General features: G+C 46.5%; 1 protein-coding gene across 2 annotated transcripts; it reads left to right on the top strand.

The window, feature by feature from the left end:
• Positions 1–4,552: 4,552 nt before the first annotated feature.
• On the top strand, positions 4,553–26,362 carry orc2 (origin recognition complex, subunit 2). 2 transcript variants are annotated; one of them, XM_059647088.1, is made up of 16 exons: positions 4,553–4,663; positions 6,338–6,484; positions 6,843–6,944; positions 7,533–7,619; positions 8,086–8,117; positions 13,380–13,434; positions 16,407–16,579; positions 17,311–17,409; positions 18,800–18,909; positions 21,619–21,751; positions 21,993–22,089; positions 22,292–22,438; positions 22,842–23,013; positions 24,184–24,245; positions 24,717–24,835; positions 25,908–26,362. In XM_059647088.1, exons 1-16 carry the CDS (start codon positions 4,594–4,596, stop codon positions 25,992–25,994), a joined length of 1,692 nt encoding a protein of 563 aa, XP_059503071.1. In that variant the 5' UTR covers positions 4,553–4,593; the 3' UTR covers positions 25,995–26,362. The 2 variants fall into 2 exon arrangements, with proteins under 2 accessions (XP_059503071.1, XP_059503072.1); XM_059647089.1 differs by lacking the exon at positions 4,553–4,663 and having other exon boundaries at positions 6,310–6,484.
• The last annotated feature ends 659 nt before the right edge of the window (positions 26,363–27,021 follow it).

Below are 27,021 nucleotides of genomic sequence, written 5' to 3' on the forward strand. Positions count from 1 at the left end.
CATTTAGTTGTGTCTGTGTTTATTTCAGTTGGAACAGTGTTGATTAGATAATGAGTAATTAGAGTAAGAGGAATCTTCTATAATTTTAAATCAATCTCATCATCTTTAGTGTCTCTCACCTAATGTTTTCCATTTACCTGTTGGCTGTTTTATTTCATAGGAATAGGAGTCCATTCAGCCATTTGGCTCGACCCACCATTCAATATGATCATGGCTGATCGAACATTTCAATGCCTTTCACCCACCTAATCCCCATAACTCTGCACTCCATTGATAATCAGAAATCTATCAATCTCCACCTTAAACGTACTCAAAGACTGAGCTTTCGCAGCCCTCTGTGGTAGAGAATTCCAACATTCACCATTCCAGTGAGTTTAAAAAAAAAAAATCCTCCTCTTGGTTAATGAAGACTATATTACCTTGGCTACATATGGAGCAAAGAGATTGTTAAACTTGTGTAAGCACTGGTTTGGCCTCACCTAGGTTACTGCATCCAGTTCTGGACACCACACATTTGGAGGTATGGGATGGTATCAGAGAGAGTACAGAAAAGATTTGTGCGAATGGTCCAAAGGATCATGAACTTAAGTTCAATAGAGGGGAGAGGTTGACCCTGTTTTCCTTGAAGAAGGGAAGGCCGAGGAATGATTTGATGAAAGTTTCATCTAAAAGAAAAACATGAATCCAGACAACCATAAATATGGAAAACTATTCCCACTTGGGAAAGGATTAAGATTGATGTCCTGTACACTCAAGCAGGATAAGTCCAATCCCACCCAATCAATCTTCTTGCGATCATCAGTAAAGTGATGGAAGGTGTCATTTTACAGTGCTACCAAGCAGCACCTACTCAGCAATAACACTTTGGGTGATGCCCGGTTTGGGTTTTGCCAGGGCCATTTAGCTCCTGAAATTGTTACAGTCTTGGTTCAAACATGGACAAAAGAGCTGAGTTTCAGAGGGGACGTTGAGTGACAGCCCATGACACCAAGGCTGCAACTGATCAAGTGTGACGTCAAGAACCTCTAGCAAGACAAGTCAATGGGAATCTAGGGGAAAATTCCACTTGTTGGAGCCATAGCTAGAAGAAGGATTATTGTCTTTGTTCGAAGTCAGTCATCTCAGCTCCAGGATACCTTTGCAGGAGTTCCTCAGGGTAGTGTCCTATAGCCAGCCATCTTCAGGTGCTTTATCAATGTTCTCCCCTTCATCAGAAGGTCAGAAATGAGATGTTCACTGATAATTGCACAATATTCAGCACCATTCATGACAGATACTGAAGCAGTCCATTTTCAAATGCAACAAGACCTGTACATTATCCCAGGCTTGTTCTGATATGTGGCAAGTAATGTTTACTCCATACAGATTCTAGGCAATGATCATCTCCAATAAGAGACAATCCAAGCATAGCCCCTTGACATTCAGTTGCATTACCATCACAAACTCGAACTATCAACATTCGCGGAGTTACCATTGATCAGAAACTGAACTGGACTAGCCATGTATATACAGTAGTTAAAGGGAGCAGTTCAGATGTTGGGCATCTTGCTGAGAGTAACTCATCCCGAGACACGTTAAAGCCTGTCCACCATCTGCATGACGCAAGTCAGGAGAGTGATGAAAGATCTCCCCACTTGCCTGGATGAATGCAGCTCCAACCACACTCTAGTTGGACAAAGCAGCATGCTTGCTTGGTACCACATTCACAAGCATCCAGTCCTTCTACCATCAATGTTCAGTAGCAGCAGTGTGTACTATATACCAAGATGCACTGCAGAAATTCACCAGCGATCCTTAGATAGCACCTCCCAAGCTAGCAACCACTACCACCTAGAAGGACAAAGGCAGTAGCTACATGGGGACATCAGCACCTGTAAGTTCCCTTCAAGCTACTCACTCCATCCTGACTTCAAGTTTTATCGGAAGTCCTTTTATGTTGCTGGGTCTACTTCCTGGAATTCTCTGTCTAACAGCATATTGGATCTAATTACAGCACATGGATTGCAGTGCTTCGAGAAGTCAGCTCACCAGCACCTTTGAGGGCAGCTTGGGCTGGGCAATAAATGCTGGCTCAGCTATTGACACCCACATCCCATATGTGAACAAAAAAAAAATTGAGGGGGCACAAATTTCTGAAGTAATTGGCAAAAGTAACAATGGCAATATGAGGGGGGAAAAATACATTTTACAGCGAGCTGTTAGGATCTGGAATGTGCTGTCTGCAGAATATGGTGGAGGCAGGTTCTAAAATTAGATCACTACCTGAAAAGGAATAATGCACAGGGTTACAAGTAAAATGCAGAGGATTGGCATTAGATGATCAGAGAACCAGTATGGACACGATGAACTGAATAGACTTCTCTAGCCATTCTGCTTTCTATGAATGGAGTGTCCTACTGACACAGCTCCACTAGTCATCAAGTTCACTCAGATCTATCTGCATGGGTGAAAACAGAGTGGTTGCAAGTGAGCCATGGCACTAGTGTCCTATGTGCCCAATGCATACCATCCATGTTGGCACACAGGGGTTACCCCTCCCTTTCCGTGAGGGCACCTCGTCCCTCAGGGCACGATCACTCCCTATGTCACAGGCCACCTGAGACACAGCAGGAGTGAGAACAGTGTTCTGGCCTATATATACACCTGACTTCAATTTCATTGGCAACTGCCAACATATTACTCCGTCCTTGATGAAAAGCACAGGTCTAAGTGTGCTGAGAGAGTGAAATTTTCTGCTTACTCAATGCCAACGTGAGGGGGCAAAGTTACTATGGAACTGCTGCTTCCTGCCAAATTCAAATATACCCCCACAAACTAAGATGTGGGAAGAGTCACATACTCAGCAGTATGTTGCTTGTATGACTATGTCAAAACAACTCTGCCACAGGCAGTGAGACTGAAGAGTTGGTTAACGTACTTTTTTATAACACAGAAGAAAGTAATTACATTCCTCCAGCAAAAACCTGGATCAGCATTTGTCCTGTGTGAGGCATTCAGTTCGAGGATTGCAACATTTTGAATTGTTGGAAAAATGCTTCAATGCTTCCTGGTCACAAAAAAAATGTATGAGTACAATCTGGCCAATCACACTGGTCTCAATCATCAGCAATGTGCTGAAAGTGTTAACAACAGTACCGCATGTAGCATTTGATCAGTTTGGTGTCTGTCAGAACCACTCAGCTCCTGACATCACAATAAGCATAGTCCAAACATGAGCAAAAGGACTTATGGAATGCCTACAGTGCAGAAAGACACCAGTTGACCCATCAAATCTGTACCAACCATCCTAACAGCATCCCACACAGACGCAGCAACCCCTCCCCTCTCACACCCCCAATCCCTGTAACTGCATTTCCTTTGGCTAACCAGCTAACCTGTATATCCCTGGGCATTACAGGGCAACTTTTGACTTAGCTAATCCACCTAACCTGCACATCTTTGGACCGTGGGAGGAAACCAGCAGAAACCCACATAAACACAGGGACAATGTGCAAACTCCACACAGACAGTCACCTAGGCTGGAAATGAATCAAAGCCCTGGCACTGTGGGGCAACAATGCTAATCACTGTGCCTCCCTCCAGAGATGACAGTATCCGCCTTTGATAATCAAGGAAACATTTTGCTTTATATGGTTTGAAACAGCACAAGAAATCAGGAGGAAAGCTCTCCACTGTCTGGAGTCATACCTGGCACAAAGGAAGATGACTGTAGTTGTTGGAAGTCAAGCATCTCAGCTTCAGGACATCACTATATAGTTCCTCAGGATAGTTTTGTAGGCCCAAACATCTCCATCTGCCTCAGCAATGACCTCACATCCATTATCATGTCAGAAATGGGAATGTTTGTTTGCTAATGATTGCACTATGTCCAGCATCATTGGCAACTTCTCAGACACTGAAGCAGTCACATGTTCATTTGCAACAAGACCTGGACAATATTCAGGCTCGGGCTGATAAGTATTAAGTAACATTTGCTCCACAGAAGTGACAATTAATTATCAGAGTATCAAACTACTTCTCCCTGACTTTCAGTGACACTGGCATCACCATCTTGGGAATCTGCATTGCTGAGTTCACTGGGAAAGTTATATCAACATAGTAGTAACAAGGGCAATAAAAAAAATCAGGTGTCTGTGGAAAGTTGGTCCTGACTCCTCAAATTCTCTCCATCATTCTGCAAAATTCATTCTGTAAAACTGTAGTCCAAACATGCATTTAATCTCCCCAGACTAGAGAACCCATTTTCCTGCCTCCTATCATTTTACTGCACAGACCAGCCCTTATCAAACCCTCTATGATTTCACATTTATCAAGTGGGCCGGAAACATTAACTGTTTTCACAGAAGCTGCCTGGTCTGCTGCATATTGCCAGCATTTTCTTCTGATCGGTCTCACTCCGCTCCCTGGCCCCACCCTTCCAGCAACCCCGCCCACTTTTAACAACGCCCCCACAGCGGTAAACCACGCCCCTTTCCGGGTCGGCCCTCCGTGATTGGTTGTTTGGATCCGGGCTGTGATTGGACGATGCGTTACCGGATGCGGATTGGTTGCTGTTGACCTTTGGCCCGCGGTTAGTGGCTTGGCGGTTGAACGATGAAGGTCGGGGATGTGCGTTTCATTGGCGATGAGGAGGTGGCGGAGCACATCATCGAGAAACTGTCCGGTGAGCCCCGGGAGAGATACGGGGAAGCAGGCGTTAGAGAAGGAGGGAAGACTGGGGGATCTTTCCAAAAATTTGTACCCTCCCCCCCCATCATTTTCCCCTCCCCCCCGCCTTCCCCCTAAGTCCTTCCCCAGAATCTCATCCCACACCCCCTGCCTTCCCCCCCCAAATCCTACCCCAGAATCTCATCCCACACCCCCTGCCTTCCCCCCCCAAATCCTTCCCCAGAATCTCATCCCACACCCCCTGCCTTCCCCCCCCAAATCCTTCCCCAGAATCTCATCCCACACCCCCTGCCTTCCCCCCCAAATCCTTCCCCAGAATCTCACCCACACCCCCTGCCTTCCCCCCCCAAATCCTACCCCAGAATCTCATCCCACACCCCCTGCCTTCCCCCCCCAAATCCTACCCCAGAATCTCATCCCACACCCCCTGCCTTCCCCCCCCCCAAATCCTACCCCAGAATCTCATCCCACACCCCCAAATCCTACCCCAGAATCTCATCCCACACCCCCTGCCTTCCCCCCCAAATCCTACCCCAGAATCTCATCCCACACCCCCTGCCTTCCCCCCCCAAATCCTACCCCAGAATCTCATCCCACACCCCCTGCCTTCCCCCCCCCAAATCCTACCCCAGAATCTCATCCCACACCCCCAAATCCTACCCCAGAATCTCATCCCACACCCCCTGCCTTCCCCCCCAAATCCTACCCCAGAATCTCATCCCACACCCCCTGCCTTCCCCCCCAAATCCTACCCCAGAATCTCATCCCACACCCCCTGCCTTCCCCCCCAAATCCTACCCCAGAATCTCATCCCACACCCCCTGCCTTCCCCCCCAAATCCTACCCCAGAATCTCATCCCACATCCCCTGCCTTCCCCCCCAAATCCTACCCCAGAATCTCATCCCACACCCCCTGCCTTCCCCCCCAAATCCTACCCCAGAATCTCATCCCACACCCCCTGCCTTCCCCCCCAAATCCTACCCCAGAATCTCATCCCACACCCCCTGCCTTCCCCCCCAAATCCTACCCCAGAATCTCATCCCACACCCCCTGCCTTCCCCCCCAAATCCTACCGCAGAATCTCAACCCACACCCCTGCTTTCCCTCCAAATCTTACCCCAGAATCTCAACCCACACCCCTGCCTTTTCTCCAAATCCTACCCCAAAATGTCAACCCACACCCCTGCAAAGATTCCTCCCCCAACTCCCCTCTGTATTAAATCCTTTCCCACTCTCCAATACCTTGTTAAGGTATGCCTAAGCCTGGATCTCTCTCAAGTGATACCATGTTCTATACACATTTATATCTTCTGCATCAAAAAAAAAGATGCTGGAAAAGCTCAGCAGGTCTGGCAGCATCTGTGGAGGAGAAACCAAAGTTAACGTTTCGGGTCCAGTGACCCGAGTTCTGAGGAAGGGTTACCCGACCCGAAGCATTCACTCTGTTTTCTCCTCCACCAGTGCTGCCAGACCTGCTGAGCTTTTCCAGCAACCTCTGTTTTTGTTCCTGATTTACAGCACCTGCAGTTCCTTCGGTTTTTATACTCTTCTGCATATTGTTCTTCCCTGATCCTTTCAACCACCTGAGGACTGACTGAAACATTTTGTTGGAAAATGATTTCTGGCATCCTACTGTTTTAATGGGTTTCACGATGACTTACTTTACAGGAATTAATCAGAAGAACAATGTGCCTGGGACATTGCTAAGCGTGAAGCGGGCTTCCCAGAAATGGGAGAAGACAGAGCAGTCTCAGGAGAGTTTGGAAGTCTTTAATGAGCGTGATTACGTGGAGGTGCTTGGAGCAGGTGACTCAGGTACTGGCTATACTGCAGGCCGTACTCTATCTTGCTAAGAGAGTGTAGCCAATGGTGTCTCTGTGATTACTCAAGGTATGCCTAACCCTGGATCTCTCTCAGGTGATACTACATTCTCCTATACACATTTATATCTTCTGCATCAAAAAAAAAGATGCTGATACTCAAGGTTGTGAAACAAGACCAGGTCCAGAACCTATTACTGGAGTGTCAGGCCCCAGGTATTCACTTGTGGAGTAAGGAAGCTCCACAATTTGATATAAACGTCGGGAGCCTCGAGCTGAAATTGCACAGTTGTGCTGCTGCTGCGGTTGTGAAGATGGTGCAATTGCTTTAGCAACTCGAACTGTCCTTGTAGTTGCAGGTTGCCATGGTGACTTGAATGATGGGGTGTCTGCAGCTGGCCGAGATCTTTTCACCTTTCAAACCGCCAAAAGAGCAGACAAGATGGCAAAGCTCGGTGAGTTTTGGGGACCGCGTCTTGTTAGGGATGGGTAACTGTGCAGCGTTTGGAGACGAAGTGAGAAATGTGGTTCGTAGGTAGCGACGTGGGCCTCAGAAACAGGAGGCGGCGATGCACTTATGTAGCTGTAGAGACCCGATGCAGGTGCAGTGACTGCGGTTCATGATTTTGGGTGGGTGTGGGGTGCTGTTCATAGGTACAGGGAGAGCTGTGAAGTGAGAATCACCAGAGCAGCAGCTGACTAACTGAACTGTGAATCTATTGCCAAAAGATCAACAGTGTCATTTTGTTGACCTCAAACTGTCTATGTGTCAAAGGGACATTCCCATCTTTTGACGTTGAGAGTTATCGGAGAACATTTTCAAATCAGCATGGGCTTTGATACAGAGCTAAGCTCACTCTACACAGCCTCATCAAGCACACAATTCTGGGGTTGTGCGTGCGTGTGTCCTGGGAGAGGATGGCTGGGCTGAGGGCGTTGTTGGGGGCTGCTGGGGACAGGAACGACTACTCTCCCTGGAGGTTGCATGGCAGATGAGACCATTGATATTTAAAATGTTTACTTTATCCTGTTTTGACTCTCAGCCTCCGAACTGGCCCAGACTCCGAGAAAAAGTGTAACGTTCTGTTTACCTGACCAGCAGCTGACAGCAGATCAGATCAAGGATAACGGTAAGCCCTCAGATCCAAGCAAACATCACAAAAGGAAGCAAGCTGCCTGTACTGATCCTGTAACTAGGGAAGTGTCTGCATTGTAATAAACTATTCCTTTGCTGGAATGGGTACTGCCAATGCCATAGCACCCATCTGCCTTCAGGATCACAGGACTGTGATCCAGTGCCCAACCACGGGCTGGTGTTGGCTCTTTTATATCTGTCCTGACTCAGTGCACTGAGATCAGTTTTAGCCCCAGTTGCTCCCTCCCAGCTGAGACACCACAGCAACTATGCTGAATGTGAGATTGGATGGTCTCTGATTTGCCAAGAAGTTGCTTAATGGGAATGAAGCCACGCTGAGGCTCTGTGGGCCATCACCCAATCACAGCATAGTCTTGTTTCAGACATCTGATGGGAGCTGCTTCTTCCCAGCCTTTTGTGATTGTGTGATGTTGAAGGAATTTGTTTTGTTGTTTTTGCAGGACAATCAAACCAGTGCAAGACCCCATCTAAGGTAAGGATGAAGCAGATCATCCATTTACTCTCTGCCCTGAGGTTAAAGAGTAATAAACCAGGCGGGTTCACAGGATCAATCCTGGCACCTTGCAATCAGCAGACATCCAACTCTGACCCATGTATCATCCATGGGAGTTTTTGAAGAACAGAGCATGGACAATAAGACTGTAGGTTATAGGAACAGGAGTAGACCATTTGGCCCCTTCAGCCAGCTCCACCATTTAACAAGATCATGGCTGATCTGACACTGTTCACATCTACTTTCCTATCCTTTTTCCATAACCCGTGATTCCCCTACTGATCAAGAATCTATCCATCTCAGCTTTCAGTATACACAGGACTCTGTCCCTCAAAGGTGTCTGTGGCAAGAAGTACGAAAGATGTTCAACCCTCTGAGTGAAAAAAAATTCCTCCCCATCTCAGTCTTAAATTGCACTCCTTAATTCTGAGACTGTTCCCTCTGATCCTAGATCCTCCCATAAGGGGAAACATCTTCTCAGCATTTACCCTGTCAAGCTATTTAAGAATCCAATTTGTTTCAAAGTGATCATCTCTCATTCATTGAACAATACAGCACAGAACAGGCCCCCCTCAATGTTGCGCTGACCTGTGAACTAATCTAAGCCCCTCTCCCTACACTATCCCATCATTATCCATATGCTTATCCAAAGACTGTTTAAATGCCCCTAATGTGGCTGAGTTAACTACACTGGCAGGCAGTTCCACGCCCTTACCACTCTCTGAGTAAAGAACCTGCCTCTGACATCTGTCTTAAATCTCTCAATTTGTAGCTATGCCCCCGTGTACAAGCTGAAGTCATCATACTCAGCAAAAGACTCTCACTGTCCTCCCTATCTAATCCTCTGATCATCATCTTCTAAATTCCAGAGAGAGAAGTCTCAACCTGTTTAACCCTTGCTTATGAGACAACCCTTTGGATTCTACCAGGGATAATCCTAGTGAACCTTTTCTGAACGGCCTTCAATGAGTTAATATCTTTTCTTAAATAAGGGAACCAAAACTGCTGTCAGTACTCCAGATATGATCTCACCAGCACCTTGTACAGTTGCACTAAGGTTTCTGTACACTTACACTCCAATCCCCGTGCAATAAGGGCTAATATGCCATTAGCCTTCTTGATTACCAGCTGCAACTATGTGCTAGTTTTCTGTGTTTCATGCACGTGTACCCCCCGAGTCCCTTTGAGTTGAAGTTTTCCGCAGTTTTTCTCCATTTAATCAACATTCTGTTCTTCTGGTCTTCCTTCAAAATGAATGATTTCACGTTTTCCCAGATTATACTCCATTTGGCAAACTTTTGCCCATTTACTTAACCTATCAACATCTCTCCGTAAACCGACTGTATCCTTTTTGCAACCTACCTTTCCACCCATTTTTGTCATCTGAAAACAGGCTACAGTACATTCGCTTTTATTCTCCAAGTCATTGTTATATATTACAGTTGCTTGCAGCCCCAGCACTGATCTCTGCACAACCCCACTTCTTACAGGTTGCCAAACTGTAAAAGAAACCCTTATTCCCATTCACCATTCCCTGCCCATGAGCCAGTTCTGTATCCGTGCCAACATACTACCTCCAACACCATGGACTCTTACGACTTAATCTTTTGTGAGGTGCCTTGTTGAAAGCCTTTTGGAAGTCCAAATACAACACATCTACTGGCTCCCTTCTATCCACTCTAGCTGAGACTTCTTCTCAAAACTCTAAATTAGTCAAACATGGTTTCCCATTCACAAGGCCCTGCTGACTGTGCTTGATTAGATTATGATTTTACAAATGTTCTGTTATTACTTTCTTAGTAATTGATTCCAATACTTTTTCAACAATGGATGTTAGGCCAAATGGGCTATAGTTACCCACTTTTTGCCTCCCTTTTTGAATAGGAGTGCCACATTTTCCCAATCTTCTGGTGGTTCTCCAGAATCAAAGTATTTATGGAAAATTGCAACCAATTCATCCACTATCTCTGTAGCTACCTCCTTTTAGGATCCTAGGATGCAAACCATCAGGGCCAGGGGTCCAATCTTCCTTTAGCCCCGTGAGTTTGTTTAATACTACTTTGCTGGTGATGGTACTTAGTTCCTCCACCCGTATTCTTTGGTGTTTACGGGATGTTTGAAATATAACCATAAAAACTGTTGCGAAATATCTGTCTAACTCCTCTGCTATTTCCTTGTTCCCCATAACTACCTTTCCAGATTCATCTTCAAATGGGCTTATCTCTACATTGACCTCTTATTTATATGTTCAAAAAAGCACATATTATCTGTTTTTTACATTTGCTGTCATCGTTTATTTTATTTCTCTTTATTATCTTTTTAAGTGAAGAGTATAAGGGCTGTAGGGATATTCTTAAGACGGAAATCAGGAGGGTAAAGAGGGGATAGTCATAGCGTTGTTGGTTAAGGATAATCCAAAGACATTCTCCAAGTACGTTAAGAGCAAAAGGGCAACTACAGAGTGAATTGGGAGAATGAGAGATGATCACTATGAAACAAATTGGATTCTTAAGTAGCTTGACAGGGTAAATGCTGAGAAGATGTTTCCCCTTTGTGGGAGGATCTAGGATCAGAGGGCATAGTCTCAGAATTAAGGAGTGCAATTCTACAGATCTTAAAGGTCAACGGGGCTGTTTATGTGTGGAAGCACCGGAGGTGGGAGAGATACAGAATTAATATTTCGTGTCAGTTTTTACTTTGGAAGAAATGGAGGCCAGTGAACTCAGGGAAATAAATATTGAAAACAGTCTTGAAAACAGTCCACATTACAGCAGAGGCAGCGCTGGAAGTCTGAAAAAAGAATGAAGGTGGATATATCTCAAGTGTATCCCAGAGCATTGTGGGAAGTTAGGGAAGAAATTGCAGGGCCCCTAGCAGAGATTTTTGTATCATCTACAGCCACGTGTGAGGTACCGGAGCACACTGGAGGGTGGCTAATGCTGTGCCTTTACTTAAGAAAGGTTGTAAGGTGAAGGGGTGGGTAAGTTGTTGGATGGGATTCTGGAGATAGGATTTACGTGCATTTGGGGATGCAAGGATTGATTGGGGATAGCCAGTGTGGCTTTGTGCATGGGAAATCGTGTCTCTCAAACTTGATTCAATAATTTATCCATGGAAAGCTTTTTCAGACCGTAATAGGACATCCAACGTTAAACAGTCAGCCTTCATCTACGTATACTATGTGCACTAGTACAGAGATCAATCATTTAAAATGCTGCATAGAGCACATTAGGATTTGAATATTTGAGTTTGATCAATGATGTTTTCACGCAGAGTCATTCATGTGTGGAATGAACTTCCAGAGGAAGTGGCACATGTGGGAAAACACAATTGGATAGGTACATGAATTGGCGGGTATGGTGATTATAGGCCAGGCGCAGACAGGTGGAACTAATTTAGTTTGAGATCATGGTTGGCATGGGCTGCTTGGACCAAAGGGTCTGTTTCCATGCTCTATAACTCTGACTGATCCAAAAGATAGATGAGGGTAGAATGTTAGACTTTGTTTGCACGGACTTGACTAAAGTCTTTGACATGGTTCGATGTGGTAGATAAATTGGTAAAGTTAGGTCACATGGGACTCAGGAAGAGCTTGCCAATTCTTACAAAATTGGCTTGACGGAAAGAGCTAGAGGGTGGTGGTGGAAGGTTTTCCTTGTGGAGGCCTGTAACCAGCGGTGTTCCACAGGGATTGGTACTGGGTCCACTTTTGTTTGTCATTTATATGAATGATTTGGGTGAGAGTATAGGAGGGCTGGTTCTTAAGTTTGCAGATGACATCAAAATTGGTGGTATGGTCAACAGTAAGGAATAAGAATTATCTAATTATCTAAGATTACAAAGGGATCTTGATCAGTTGGGACAATGGGCTGAAGGGTGGCAGATGAGTTTAATTCGGATAAACGTGCAGTGTTGCATTTTGGTAAAACAAATGAGGGCAGGACTTACACAGTCAATGATCGGGCCTTGGATAGTGTTGTATAACAGAGATACCTAGAGGTTCAGGTACATGGTTCCTTGAAAGTTGCATCCCAAGGATACAGGATGGTTAAGGCATTTAACATGCTTGACTTCATTGCTCAGACCTTTTAAAGTATAGGAGTACATGGGGTGTCATTTTGAGGTTGTACAGGATGTTGGTGAGACCTCTTTTGGAGTACTCAGTGCTGTTCTAGTCGCACCGCTATCGGAAATATATATTATTAAATTGAAGAGGGTTCAGAAAAGATTTATCGGGATGAGGCTGGGACTGGAGGGTTTGAGTTCTCAGGATAGGCTGAAACTTTTTTCAACGGAGCAGAGAAGGTTGAGAGATGACCTTTCAGAGGTTTATAAAATCTTGAAGTGCGTAGATGAGACGAATATCATAGGTCTTTTCCCTAGGGTGGGCAAGTTCAAAATTTGGGAGTGAACTTTTAAGGTGAGAGGAGAAAGATTGAAAAGCATCTGCGGGGTGACTTTTTCGCAAGGAGGGTGGTTCGTGTGCGGAATGAAGTGCCAGAGGAAGTGATAGGTGCAGGTACAGTTACAATACTTGGAAGATGTTTAGACAGGCACATGATTAGGAAAGGTTTGGGGGTGTATGGGCCAAATGCAGGCACGTGGAACTAGTCTAGTTTGGGAAACGTGGTCGGCATGGACGATTTGGACCGAAGGGTTTGTTTCAGTGATCTGTGACCCTAGTACTCTTTTTTTTTTTTGCTGGATTCTGAATTTATCCCGGTCCTTGGGTTTATGACTGACTTGTGCATTTTCTTTCAACTTAATACTCTCCTTAACTTCCTTGGTTAACCATGGTTGGGTTATTCCTCTCCTCGAATCCTTCTTCCTGGGAAGTACTTTTGCTGAACGTCACAGATTACCTCCCTGGCGGGACCTTTGCTTTGTGTCACTGAGTCCCTTATTTGGGAGGGGACAGTCTAGACGGAGCTTTACTTTGTTCCTAAACTTTGCATCTGCCCTTAGCCACTGTCCCCAGGACCCTGGACCTATCCTTGGCTATGAGAGTTTCACTGATTATCACAGAAAGAAGGGGAAATCTGTACATGCAGTTGGTAAGATTGGCACAGACCGGCTCTAGATTCTAGATTGACCGAGGTGTGATTGATTTCGTGTCTCTGCACATTTTGGGCTGAGAGCTGACCGGTATCCAATCCAGAACTGGGTATGTGCCAAGGTGCGAGACTGTTCTTGCAGGTCAACCGTTTGTCTGCATTCTAAACTGAGCTTTTTGGTCCACAGAGCAAGAGGAAGTTTGTATCAACAACGCCTCACAGACTGAGGAAAAGGCTGACCGGTAAGTGTGGTGGCACAGAGCAGGGGTGTAATATTGAAAGGTTGAATGGAAGGGATCCTCCAGCATGAAACAGAATACAAACGCGACAGTTCTCAGTGACTAAAACCTGCTCCCCCATATCGGCACATTGGGGAGGGGTTGTGTCCAATTCCATTGGTGGGAATAGTGGCTGTGTCCAGTTGTTGGGGGACAGGGTGGTGTGGAGCACTGTGTCCAGTTCTTGTGGAGGTCACACGTGATTAGGGGCCAAGATAACAAAGTGTGGAGCTGGATGAACACAGCAGGCCAAGCAGCATCTTTAGGAGCACAAAAGCTGATGTTTCGGGCCTAGACCCTTCATCAGAAAAGGGGGAGGGGGAGAGGGTTCTGAAATAAATAGGGAGAGGGGGGAGGCGGGTCAAAGATGGATAGAGGAGAAGATAGGTGGAGAGGAGACAGGCAAGTTAAAGAGGTTGGAATGGAGCCAGTAAAGGTGAGTAGCAAGTTTTGAGAGTGAGTGTAGGTGGGGAGGTAGGGAGGGGATAGGTCAGTCCGGGGAGGATGGACAGGTCAAAGGGGCGGGATGAGGTTAGTAGGTAGGAAATGGAGGTGCGGCTTGAGGTGGGAGGAGGGGATAGGTGAGAGGAAGAACAGGTTAGGGAGATGGGGACAAGCTGGGCTGGTTTTGGGATGCAGTGGGGAGGTGGGGCGGTGGAGGAAGGGGAGATTTTGAAGCTTGTGAAGTCCACATTGATACCATTGGGCTGCAGGGTTCCCAAGCGGAATATGGGTTGCTGTTCCTGCAACCTTTGTTGTGCATTGTTGTGGCCCAGGATGGAGATGTTGTCTGAGGAATGGGAGGGGGTGTTGAAATAGTTCGTGACTGAGAGGTGCAGTTGTTTATTGCAAACCGAGCATAGGTGTTCTGCAAAGTGATCCCCAAGCATCTCAGCAGTTTCCCCAATGTAGAGGAGGCCACACCGGGTACAGTGGATACAGTATACCACATTGACAGATGTGCAGGTGAACATCTGCTTGATGTGGAAAGTCATCTTGGGGCCTGGGATGGGGTGAGGGAGGAGGTGTGAGGGCAAGTGTAGCACTTCCAACAGTTACAGGGGAAAGTGCCGGGTGTGGTGGGGTTGGAGTGGACAAGGGAGTCATGGAGAGAGTGGTCTCTCCGGAAAGCAGACAAGGGTGGTGATGGAAAAATGTCTTTGGTGGTGGGGTCGGGTTGCCTATGGCAGAGGATGATGTGTTGGATCCGGAGATTGGTGGGGTGGTACGTGAGGACGAGGGGGATTCTCTTTTGGTGGTTATTGCGGGGACGGGGTGTGAGGGATGAGTTGTGGGAAATGCGGGAGACAGTAGAGGGTGTTCTCGACCACTGCAGAGGGGATGTTGCAGTCCTTGAAGAATGAGGACGTCTGAGATGTACGGGAGTGGATTGCCTCATCCTGGGAGCAAATGCAGTGGAGGAGAAGGGATTGGGAATAGGGGATGGAATTCTTGTAGCAAGGTGGGTGAGAGGAGGTGTATTCTAGGTAGCTGTGGGACTCGGTGGGCTTGAAATGGATATTGGTTTCTAGGTGGTTGCCTGAGATGGAGACAGAGAGGTCCCGGAAGGTGAGGGATGTGTTGGAGATGGCCCAGGTGAACTTAAGGTTGGGGTGGAACGTGTTGAAGTGGATGAACTCTTCGAATTCCTCTGGGGAGCAAGGGGCGGCGCCGATACAGTCATCAATGTAACGGAGGAAGAGGTGGGGTTTAGGGCCAGCATAGGTGTGGAAGAGGGATTGTTCCACATAACCTACAAAGAGGTAGGCATAGCTTGGGCCCATGCAGGTACCCATGGCCACTCCCTTTGTCTGTAGGAAGTGGGAGGAATCGAAAGAGAAGTTGTTGAGGATGAGGACGAGTTCAGCTAGGCGGATGAGAGTGTCAGTGGAGGGGGACTGGTCGGGCCTGCGGGACAGGAAGAAGCACTTGACCCTGCAACCGCAGGAAGTGCCACACTTGCCCCCACACCTCCTCCCTCACCCCCATCCCAGGCCCCAAGATGACTTTCCATATTAAGCAGAGGTTCACCTGCACATCTGCCAATGTGGTATATTGTATCCATTCTACCCGGTGTGGCTTCCTCTACATTGGGGAAACCAAGCGGAGGCTTGGGGACCGCTTTGCAGAACACCTCCGCTCGGTTCGCAATAATCAACTGCACCTCCCAGTCGCGAACCATTTCAACCCCCCCCCCCCTCCCCCTCCCCCTCCCCCTCCCATTCTTTAGATGACATGTCCATCATGGGCCTCCTGCACTGCCACAATGATGCCAACCGGAGGTTGCAGGAACAGCAACTCATATTCCGCTTGGGAACCCTGCAGCCCAATGGTATCAATGTGGACTTCACCAGCTTCAAAATCTCCCCTTCCCCCACTGCATCCCTAAACCAGCCCAGTTCATCCCCTCCCCCCCACTGCATCCCAAAACCAGCCCAGTTCATCCCCTCCCCCCACTGCATCCCAAAACCAGCCCAGTTCATCCCCTCCCCCCCACTGCATCCCAAAACCAGCCCAGCTTGTCCCCGCCTCCCTAACCTGTTCTTCCTCTCACCTATCCCCTCCTCCCACCTCAAGCCGCACCTCCATTTCCTACCTACTAACCTCATCCCATCCCCTTGACCTGTCCGTCCTCCCAACTGACCTATCCCCCACCTACACTCACCTTTACTGGTTCCATCACCGCCCCTTTAACTTGTGTTCATCCAGCTTCACACTTTGTTATCTTGGATTCTCCAGCATCTGCAGTTCCCATTATCTCTGAATAGGGGCCATATCTGGTCCAGGCATGACATGGGCCATGCCCAGTGGTAGAAAGAGTTGGGAATGTGCCTGTGTCAGGATTGGGAGTTGGGGGCAGGGGCTGTCTTTAGACCTGAGCAGGCAGGTTCATTTCCCCTTTTGTACTGACTGAAGCTGTTGATTGCTTTCACCAGATCTGGCCGACCTGAGTAGCGGCAGTGAGAGTGATGACTCCTCATTGGATTCGGAGGGAGGAGAGGAGAGTTCCCCGAGAGGGGTCTCCAATCCCAGACTGATGCCGGAAGCAGTAACGCCCTCTCCAACTCTGGGCAAAACTGCAGTCAAGAAATCCAGGAAGCTGGCCCCGGTAAGCTCTGCTTTGTGTGTAATAAGAGTTTTGACCCAGTGTCCAGCTGACGCTAAGTCCAGGCTCCGGTTCCATTATAAGTCTTGGCCCAGGTGCCGACCCAGGGTGTGGTCCAAGTTCCACTTCAGGACCATGCCCAGAGACTGGCCCTGATCCAGGCCCAATCGTGCTCAGGGCAGACCTGTGAGCACAGACCCAAGTTGAAGATGATTGAGATATTGGTGATTAGGAGTTCGTTAAACATAATTTGGGCATATACTGTTCTTTACTTTAGTTTGCTTCGTTTATTCCAATTCTCAAAATTCCCAATACCACTGAATGCTTGTTCCTTATATCTACACACAACCAGGTTCTCACCCCATTACCCTCTATTAATGTTAAATCATTTTTTGTTCCCAGCTTCCGCTTGGCCTTGAGTATCCCTGCCAGACCTTACTTGATATTAACACAGGCCTCTGATATTATCTTACTGAAGCTAGTATCAGTCCCCGTCTCTCTCTCTTCCCCCCCCCCCCCCCCCCACCCCCCCGCTGAAGATGGTGAGCAGATTGCTCTTGATTTTAAATCTGTATGGGTTTCCATTTTTTATTTGGAAAAACAGCACGTTGCTTCAGCCATTCTGACTCCAGTCTTGATGAATTATCTGTGGGCAGTCACTGTACTGATTGATTCACTCTCTAACACAGTCCCTGGGTTACTGGACGTTGCTGATGTTTCTCCTTCTCTTTAAGCCAAGCCATGTTGAGCTCTACTTTGAAGCCCACAGTAGTTCAAAGGTTCTGACATCTGATCGCACGTTACAGAAGTTGCAGACCCCAAAACTGGACCAGGTATGTGTTGTTGGGACCAAGACTGATTGATCATTGTTTGGGAAGGGCGTTGAGGGTTACGGAATTGAGATATTGGGACAGCAGTTACAATACAAAGTAAAATTCAATATCACAATGATCTTTTAGAACATAGAACATAGAACAGTACAGCACAGAACAGGCCCTTCAGCCCACAATGTTGTGCCGACCATTGATCCTCATGTATGCACCCTCAAATTTCTGTGACCATATACATGTCCAGCAGTCTCTTAAATGACCCCAATGACCTTGCTTCCACAATTGCTGCTGGCAACGCATTCCATGCTCTCTCAACTCTCTGCGTAAAGAACCTGCCTCTGACATCCCCTCTATACTTTCCACCACCCAGCTTAAAACTATGACCCCTCGTGCTAGCCATTTCTGCCCTGGGAAATAGTCTCTGGCTATCAACTCTATCTATGCCTCTCATTATCTTGTATACCTCAATTAGGTCCCCTCTCCTCCTCCTTTTCTCCAATGAAAAGAGACCGAGCTCAGTCAACCTCTCTTCATAAGATAAGCCCTCCAGTCCAGGCAGCATCCTGGTAAACCTCCTCTGAACCCTCTCCAAAGCATCCACATCTTTCCTATAATAGGGCGCCCAGAACTGGACGCAGTATTCCAAGTGCGGTCTAACCAAAGTTTTATAGAGCTGCAACAAGATCTCACGACTCTTAAACTCAATCCGCCTGTTAATGAAAGCCAAAACACCATATGCTTTCTTAACAACCCTGTCCACTTGGGTGGCCATTTTAAGGGATCTATGTATCTACACACCAAGATCCCTCTGTTCCTCCACGCTGCCAAGAATCCTATCCTTAATCCTGTAATCAGCTTTCAAATTCGACCTTCCAAAATGCATCACCTCGCATTTATCCAGGTTGAACTCCATCTGCCACCTCTCAGCCCATCTCTGCATCCTGTCAATGTCCCGCTGCAGCCTACAACAGCCCTCCACACTGTCAACGACACCTCCGACCTTTGTGTCGTCTGCAAACTTGCTGACCCATCCTTCAATTCCCTCGTCCAAGTCATTAATAAAAATTACAAACAGTAGAGGCCCAAGGACAGAGCCCTGTGGAACTCCACTCACCACTGACTTCCAGGCAGAATATTTTCCTTCTACTACCACTCGCTGTCTTCTGTTGGCCAGCCAATTTTAAAAAATCTCCCGTTCCTGTGTTGAAATCTGCAATGACTTGAATTTCTGTTCATATTTAGTGCTGTCTTTCGGCTGTGGGAACTCCCCACAGTCCTGCTTTATGTGCAGGGGAAGCTGTGTTGGAAAGTTTTTAGTGTATTTCTCACCTCACTGCCGCTGTCCTGGCCAATATCCTGAAAACTCACTTGTTCGCTTCCCATCCTGATTCAGGAGACGTTAGAGAGGCTGCTGAGTGACGACAGTGTGCCCTTTGCTCCAGAGCTCAGGCAGCTCAACAAGGAACACGAGAAGCTCTTTCGCAAATGGATGCTGCAAACACAGTGAGTGTCAGGTACAACTTGGCTGAAATGGGTTGGGGAGTTCCATTAAAAAGCACGACAGTACCTAGGCAATGGATAGCTTTTAAAGAACTATTATGTGACTTAAAAAAACCACTATACAGTCCTTCAAAGTATAAAAACTCAAAAAAAGTCAGTGAATCGTGGTTTAACAGGATGTCTGGCATTGTATAAGATTAAAAGAAAAGGCCTATAAAGTTGCCAGAAACAGTGATAAGTCTGAGGATTGAGAGGTTTATGAAATACGACAAATAAGGACCAAGAAACTGATAAAGAAAGAGAAAATAGAATATGAATGGAATCTAGCGAAAATCATAAAACAGGCTGTAAAAGCTTCTGTAGATGTATGTAAAAAGAATTTTCAGGCAGAGTCAGAAGAATTTATAGAGGGAACCCAAGAAAAGGCCAAAAACCTAAATGATTACTTTGAGTTTCCTTTCATCTGAGGAAGATACTAGAAATTTCTCAGAACTATAGAGCTAAATGACAATGAGGATGAAGAGTTGAAGGAAGTTGACTTGAGCAAGAAGATTGTACCAAAGAAATTAATGGAGTTAAAAACCAATAAATTTCTAGGACCTGATTGGGATATCCCAGAGTGTTGAAGGAGGTGGCAATAGAGATTGTGCATTGGTGATTATTTTCTAAAATTTTATAGATTTTTGGAAAGATTCCAGTGCATCGGAAGGTAGCAAATGTCACCTTACAATTTAATGGAGTGACAGAGAACTACAGGAACCACAGAGCTGTTAGCCTTGCATCAGTTGTGGGGGAAACGATAGATACTGTTACAGGGGATGGGATAAATAGACAGCTGGCTGATAATGACCTGAATGAGCATAGTTGGCATGGATTTGCAAATAGGAAGTCACATTGATTGACTTATTGGAGTTTTTCAAAGATAATATGAACAAAATTGATATAAGAGAGCTGATGGAGGTAGTATACATAGAATTTCAGAAGGCTTTTGATAAAGTCCTTCATAGGACGCTGATTGGAAATACTAAAGAACATGGGATGGGATCTAATGTCCTTGCATAGATTAATGAATTGGCTAACAGACAGAAAACAGTAGGATTAAATGGGTCATTCTTGCATTGGTGGGCTACCCCAAGAAACAGTACTTGGGTCCACGCTGTTCACAATATATATCAATGATTTGGAGTTGGGAACAAAATGTAATATTTCCAAATGTGCAAATAATGTAAAGCTAAGTAGGAGTGTGTATTCTGAGAAAGATGTTGGGCAGCTTCAGGATTTGGGTGGGGGTAGAGAATTGTCAAGAACACGGCAGATGAAAAATAATGTGGGGTTAAAATATGAGGTTACCCACTTGGGTAGGAGAAACAGATGTGCAGAATATTTCTTTAAATGGGAGGTTGCAAAGTGTAGATGTACAAAGAGACCTCAGTGTCCTTGTCAATAAATCACTGAAGGCTTAACATACAGGTGCCACAAGCTATTGTGAAGGCTAACAAAATGATAGCCATTATTGGAAGAGGATTTGAGTGCAGTAGTTGTGAAATCTTGCTTCAGTTGTATAAGAGCTTGGTTCACTTGCACCTGGAGCAGTGTGTGCAGTTTCGGTCTCACCCCCTCTGACAAATTGATATTGCCATAGAAGGAATGCACTGAAGGTTCATCAGACTTGTTCCTGGGATGGCAGGATTGGGCCTGTATTGTGAGAGGCGATCTCACTGAAACTTTAAAAAGAAATATTCAAAGTGATAGACATGCTAGATGCTGGTAGACCCTTGGTTGTGAAGTCTAGAATTGAGTCTCAATTTTAAAAATGAGGGGATGGACTGAAGCCCAAGACGTGGAAACTTTGTTTTTACAATCACGGAGGATTGCCAACCTTTGCAGTTCACTATTCCAGAAGGTAGTGTAAGTTGAGTGTGTTCAGGGAGGGGATTGATAGATCACCCGAGGCAACAAGGTTATGGGGATGGCATGAGGAAAAGGCATTGATGTGTTCAGTCAGCCATAATTGTATCGAATGGTGGGGCAGACTCAACAGGCTGAATGACCTACTTCTCTTCCTGTAGCCTGCAAAGCCCTCTGAGCAGAGTACTGCATCTGAAAATCAATTGTCATCCTTTAATTCAGCTGTTGATCTACTTTCCTCGTTCTTTGTCTTTCACCCTTCTCCCTCCTTCTGTTTCCTCTCTCTCTCTCTCTCTCTCTTCCCCGTTTCCCATCTCTCTCTCTCTCTCTCTCTCTCTCTCTTTCCCCCGTTTCCCATCTCTCTCTCTCTCTCTCTTTCCCCCGTTTCCCATCTCTCTCTCTCTCTCTCTCTCTCTCTTCCCCGTTTCCCATCTCTCGCTGTGTCTCTCTCTCTCTCTCTCTCTCTCTCTCTCTCTCTCTCTCCTGTCTCTCCCCCCCATTTCCCATCTCTCTCTCTCTCTCTCTCTCTCTATCTTCCCCCATTTCCTCTCTCTCTCTCTTCCCCGTTTCCCCCTCTCTCTTCCCCCGTTTCCCATCTCTCTCTCTCTCTCTCTCTCTCTCTCTCTCTTTCCCCCGTTTCCCATCTCTCTCTCTCTCTCTCTCTCTCTCTCTTTCCCCCGTTGCCCATCTCTCTCTCTCTCTCTCTCTCTCTTCCCCGTTTCACATCTCTCGCTGTGTCTCTCTCTCTCTCTCTCTGTCTTTTTTCCCCCCCACTTCTCGCTTCACACCCCCCACACCCTATAGATTGGGCTTCAGCCTCGTGTTGTATGGACTGGGCTCCAAGAAGGAGTTGCTGGAAGAGTTCCGCCACCAGATGCTACAGGGAACTGTCCACGTGGTAGTGAATGGATTTTTCCCAAGTATCACACTTAAATCTGTGAGTATTTGCGGCGGAGCAAGCTGACGTCAAAATGTGGAACCTTTCTGGAGAAGACAAAGGTATCGAGGGGCTGGAATTGACCACCAGGTTGAGGCGGGGGATGTTGAGGGAAGGGGCTGTATGTGTGGTGGTGGGGGTTGGGCTTTGGGCAGGAGGGGGTTCATTGTGGGGCTGTTTGTGGGGGACAGGGAAGGGTTAGCATCATCTTGAATTATAACTAACAATTAATGTGCTGCAGATTCTGAACTCGATAACCGAGGAGGTTTTAGGACATGAAGGAACCTTCCGGAACCCTGTGGACCAGCTCAGCTACATCACCAGGGCATTTCAGGAGGGTTTGTATCTGCCGAGATTTCTCTGTTTATGGCATGCGTCACGGTCACCCGTTGATGGTGAGGAGGGGGTAGGAATGTTGGCCAGCGGGGTGCTGGAGTGCATGCACCTCACGTAGGGCAGGGATAGGGGGAAGAGCGGATGCTGTCTGTCACATCTTGTGGGTTTGTGGAGAGTTTGTTCATATCTGTTTCTCCCCTCCAGACTCCACACTGGATCTTTATCTTCTGATCCACAACATCGATGGACAGATGCTGCGAGGGGATAGGAACCAGCAAATACTGGGCCAGCTCAGTGCCGTACCTGGCATCCACCTCCTGGCTTCCATTGATCACCTGAATGCCCCTCTGAGTGAGTGCCTGTAGCGTGTGTGTGTGTGTGCATGTGCTCGCGGCGACGTTTCACTCTTTCCCCAATCTCGACTAGGAGCCTGGATAGGATTGAGAATGCGACTTACTGCTTCACCCCAGCTCTCTGCCGCTCCTTGTGGGAAACCAGCTCACTGGCGTGTCCCTGCTAAACAATCTCATCATTTTCAGCACCATCAGCAATTGGAAGAGAAGCTGCAGATTAGTAAAGGAAACACCACAGACCTGTTGGGATCCAGACCAAATTTGCAGGAGGTTCGGCTGCATGATTGGGGCAGGGCGCCATGACCCTGTCTGTAGGCGGTAGTAGGTGGGGTGGGGCTGGAGAGCCTTTGGGCTGCAGAGCGCACATGTAACGTTTGCCATTTTGATTTCCTGTCTGACAGTGTGGGATCAGACACGGAGCTGTCTCTTCAACTGGCTATGGTACGAGGTGACGACCTTTAAATCCTACACAGAGGAGACCTCGTATGAGAACTCGTTGCTGGTCAATCAGTCAGGTGCCTTGGCACTGAGCTCACTGATTCATGTACTGCGCAGCCTCACTCCCAACGCCAGGTAATGGGCCCAGGGCGGCGAGCACTGTGATGATGGTAAATCAGGTGGAGTGCAGTCGAAGGCAGTCCAGGCCCCCGCATTTTTTTAAAAAAATGTCACTGAGCATCACCTAGCCTTTGCTCCAGTGAACCCGGGGAGGGGTCAGTGTGGGTGGAGGGATGTAGAGTCAGAGGTAATGTCTGCAATTTTCACTAGCCAGTGAAATTTAAATATGAACTGTGTAGCAGTATTGAAATGTCCAGATTGTCACAAGTTAGAAATTAGGAAGGATAGTAGGCCATTCAGCCTTTCGAACCTGCTCTGTCACTCATGATCCTACTAACTCGATGCCCTATTCCCACTTTCTCCTTCTATGCCCGATGCCTCTTAGAATTTAAAACTCTATCAGTTTCTTTCCTGAATGTATTCAGTGACATGGCCTCCACAGCTTTCTGTGCGACAGAATTTCAGATTCACTACTCATTTAGTGAAGAAAGTTTCTCCCCCCTCAGTCCTCAGGCCTTGTCCTGGTGTTTGAGCCTTTCTGAGGACGAAAGGTTGGGCCTGTGGTCATTCAAGTTCAGAATAATTGAGGGGTGATCGTAATGAAACATAAAAATATCCTGAGGGGCCTTAACAGGGTGAATGCTGAGAGATAGTAGGAACTGCCGACGCTGGAGAATCTGAGATGACGAGGCATGAAGCTGGATGAACACAGCAGGCCAAGCAGCATCAGAGGAGCGGGAAGGTTTTTCAGAAGAAGGGTCCCGACCCGAAACGTCAAGCTTTCCTGCTCAGCCTGCTGTGTTCATCCAGCTCTACACCTTGTTATCTCTGAATGCTGAGGGGTTTTCTTTGCTTGTAGAGTAGACCAGAATAAGATGATATAGCTTAAAAATTAGGGGTCTCTCATTTGACACTGACGTGAGCATGAATTTGTTCTTTTGAGATTAGTTAGTGTATTTTCTTCCCTGGAGAACAGTGGATGATGAGTCATTTATTGAGTTATTTACTTGGATTGGACTTTTGATCTACAGAGGAATGTAGGATTGCACAAGGCAGGCAGGAGAGGGCAATTAATGTCACAATCATACCAGCTGAGATCTTACTGAGTGATAGAGTGGGCTGAAGAAGCCTGCTCCTCCTGATGCTTATGTTCTGACACATCCTTTTTTATTTGTTGTGCTGCAGAGGAATATTTAAACTCTTGGCTCAGTTTCAGTTGGAGAACAAGGATAACTCGTCCTATCCAGGTAAGGGTGGGGTAGTGCGTAGAAACAGGTAGGGGGGAATGGTTGGGGGTGGTGATGGGTGGTCAGCGTTTCACACGGCGAGCACAGGCTCGTGTTCTGTGGAGGGGCAAGGCGTGTCTTAACCTCAGGCACTTGCTGCCGGTCCCAAGCGATTGCCCGCACGGGATAATACCCACGCTGGTACGTGTCTTGATCTGGAGTCTGTTCTAGCCCAGATGAAGTAAGGATGCCAGATTCCCTTCCTTAAATGGACACTAGTAAGTCAGATGGGTTTTTACCGACAGCATGGTCAACTTTACAACGACAAGCTTTCAGTTCCACATTTTATTGATAAAAGTCTACCGCTCTAACGGTGAGAATCAAACTTAGGTTTTCTGAGCATTAGCCTGGGCCTCTGGATTATTAGTCACGTGAGTTTACTGCAATGGCTTTATGGTCACTAATTCCAATCTTTTCTCCTTTCATCCTTAGGTTTATCCTTTCAGGATTTCTACCATCGATGTCGTGATGCCTTCCTGGTGAACAGTAATCTCACCCTGCGGGCGCAACTCACCGAGTTCCGGGATCACAAGCTCATCAGGAATAAAAAGGTGAGGCGCAGTTCACCCAGACTACACCCTTCAGCCAGAGAGTGACCCTCAGCCCTGTGGTGAGCACCACAGCCCTGAGCGGTTTCTCCCTCTAAGCTGCGCACTGAAAGTCTGCACGTGCTGATCAGGTTTGGAAGTCACTGCCATGCACGGACCTGGGAGATCTGCGTGGAGGAAAGAGGAATTGGAGAGAAAAGTGAGGGACTCATTAATGTACACTGCCTCTAACCAGTGATCAGTAGCAGGATTCCAGCTGTGACGATGCTGTCACAGTAAGAAGTCATTTTGTCATGGTTTTTGTTTTTTGAAGAGAATTTAAGATAGCGAGGCGAGCTGTCTAGTTAGCACCGCTTGGGAGGCTTTGGGTTTTTGTTTTAACAGCCTGAATGGGTGTAGCCAGCTCTCATTAGGATTTCTCAGTTTTCGTTTATCAGCAGCATCAGAAGAGGCCTTAACAGAGTTGGAAACTTCATTGAATGTCTCCTGGCTGCTACTCTCTCTGAATTTTCTCTTTTTTTTTTCTTCCCTCCTAGATCGGAGAACTGCATGTGAGAATCTGTGTCTGAATTTTCCTTTTCGCCAAGGGGTGTGTTCATGGGATGTCACTATATTGCAACAGTTAATTAGTAATAGTAGTTACTGTGTCTATGATTTTGTTAAATTTTCCAATAGCATTGTTACTCTAAACTCCTCTGATTTTATTTAAACACTGTAAATACAAAGTGTTTTATTTAACGTCAAGTAGTTTGACCAGTCATATTGCATATGGAACAGACAGTGTTACATTTGGCTTTAAAATAAGAAAAGGTTAGGGTCCAGGCTACCACCTTAAAATATTTTGAGGGGGTCTAGTCTGTTCTTGTTCTCATAGCCCCAACTATGGTCTGCATGAGTTCTGACTGAGGTAGGAGTAGCAATGAGCATGTTAATTTTATGGGGGGTAAATGAGAGCACATTTCATGGTGCTTGTGGAGGAGCCGTGGCTTACTGTCGGAAATCATGGGAAGCAGACAGACTGGGTTGCTTGAGTGGATCAATACCTAACATATCCATTGATCTTTACATCTGCCAGGGTGCTGATGGTGTTGAGTATCTCCTCATTCCTGTTGACACGGCAACATTGGCTGACTTCCTTGAAATGGAGGACAAGGAAACCTAGACAGAAGCATGAGACTTCAGAGGATAGATAACCAGCAGCTCCAAAATTCCAGGAGTGAGGAAAACCCCAGACTCCAGTGGCACGTGCCTGATGTGAAGTTCAGAATGGAAACCTGAACTGCAGTGGACCTTGTCCACTTGTTTAATGTCCCAGTAGCTGGTAACAAGGTTAACCTTGCCAGCTACAGGAGAGTTTGAGAGACTCTGTTTCAAGAGTGAGTTCTATCAGCTTTGTGCACTTGTTAACCTCTGGTGAGAATGTACTATGGTTTTTTTTTTGCAGTGGAATCTGTGCCTGTGTCACACTGTTGTAGATGCTGCTGTTATTTGCCAAGCTCTGTAAAATAAAAAAATTCTATTAAAATATATTTTGCCACAAACTATTTCGAAGCATATTGATGTTAGATTTCATCACTCTGTAAACCACCCCCCCATCTTTCTAAACTACCATGTGTATGTATGAAATGATTTTGCCCATGCAGTAGATTTAACCCATCTCCTGCTCACTTGCCCTTGTGCCCACTAAACTACTGATCACCAAATCGTTCACTGATCTTATGAACTATTTGCTTTCCAGATACTCTACACATCCCTTACTAGCAACTGAAAGCTGCAGTTAACATCCACCTCCGCTCCATTCTCACTCATTGTTCTTCAGCTCCACCGTCTTCAAACTTCCCAAATCCATGTCCATCTTTCCACAATTCCACATTCAAACCTCCACGTTGATCCCTTTCAATCCTGGGGCAATGATGGAAATCTATCAAGTCACAAAAGGACAACTAATCTCATTGTGACCATGGTAAACTAGCCTTTATGCCAACCTCTCTACAGCCTTTGACATGGTTAAAGATTATAAAAACCTCAAGTACAAGAACATTAGAAATAGCAGGATTAGGCCATGGCTGATATTTTTATGGACTCAGCTCCACTTACGCACCTGCTCACCATAACCTTAATGGTTCAAAAATCTATCTTTCTTTGCCTTAAGAATATTCAATGAGGTGGCCTCAACTGCTTTGCTGGGC

The sequence above is a fragment of the Stegostoma tigrinum genome, chromosome 7 (assembly GCF_030684315.1).
Source record: "Stegostoma tigrinum isolate sSteTig4 chromosome 7, sSteTig4.hap1, whole genome shotgun sequence".
Lineage (NCBI taxonomy): Eukaryota > Metazoa > Chordata > Chondrichthyes > Orectolobiformes > Stegostomatidae > Stegostoma > Stegostoma tigrinum.

Excerpts from the sequence above, each read along its gene's own strand:
- orc2 (XM_059647088.1), top strand. The coding sequence starts at position 4,594 with ATGAAGGTCGGGGATGTGCGTTTCATTGGCGATGAGGAGGTGGCGGAG. Across the intron at positions 24,246-24,716 it reads GGATAACTCGTCCTATCCAG|GTTTATCCTTTCAGGATTTC; the intron begins GTAAGGGTGGGG and ends TTTCATCCTTAG. Across the intron at positions 24,836-25,907 it reads AGCTCATCAGGAATAAAAAG|GGTGCTGATGGTGTTGAGTA; the intron begins GTGAGGCGCAGT and ends TACATCTGCCAG.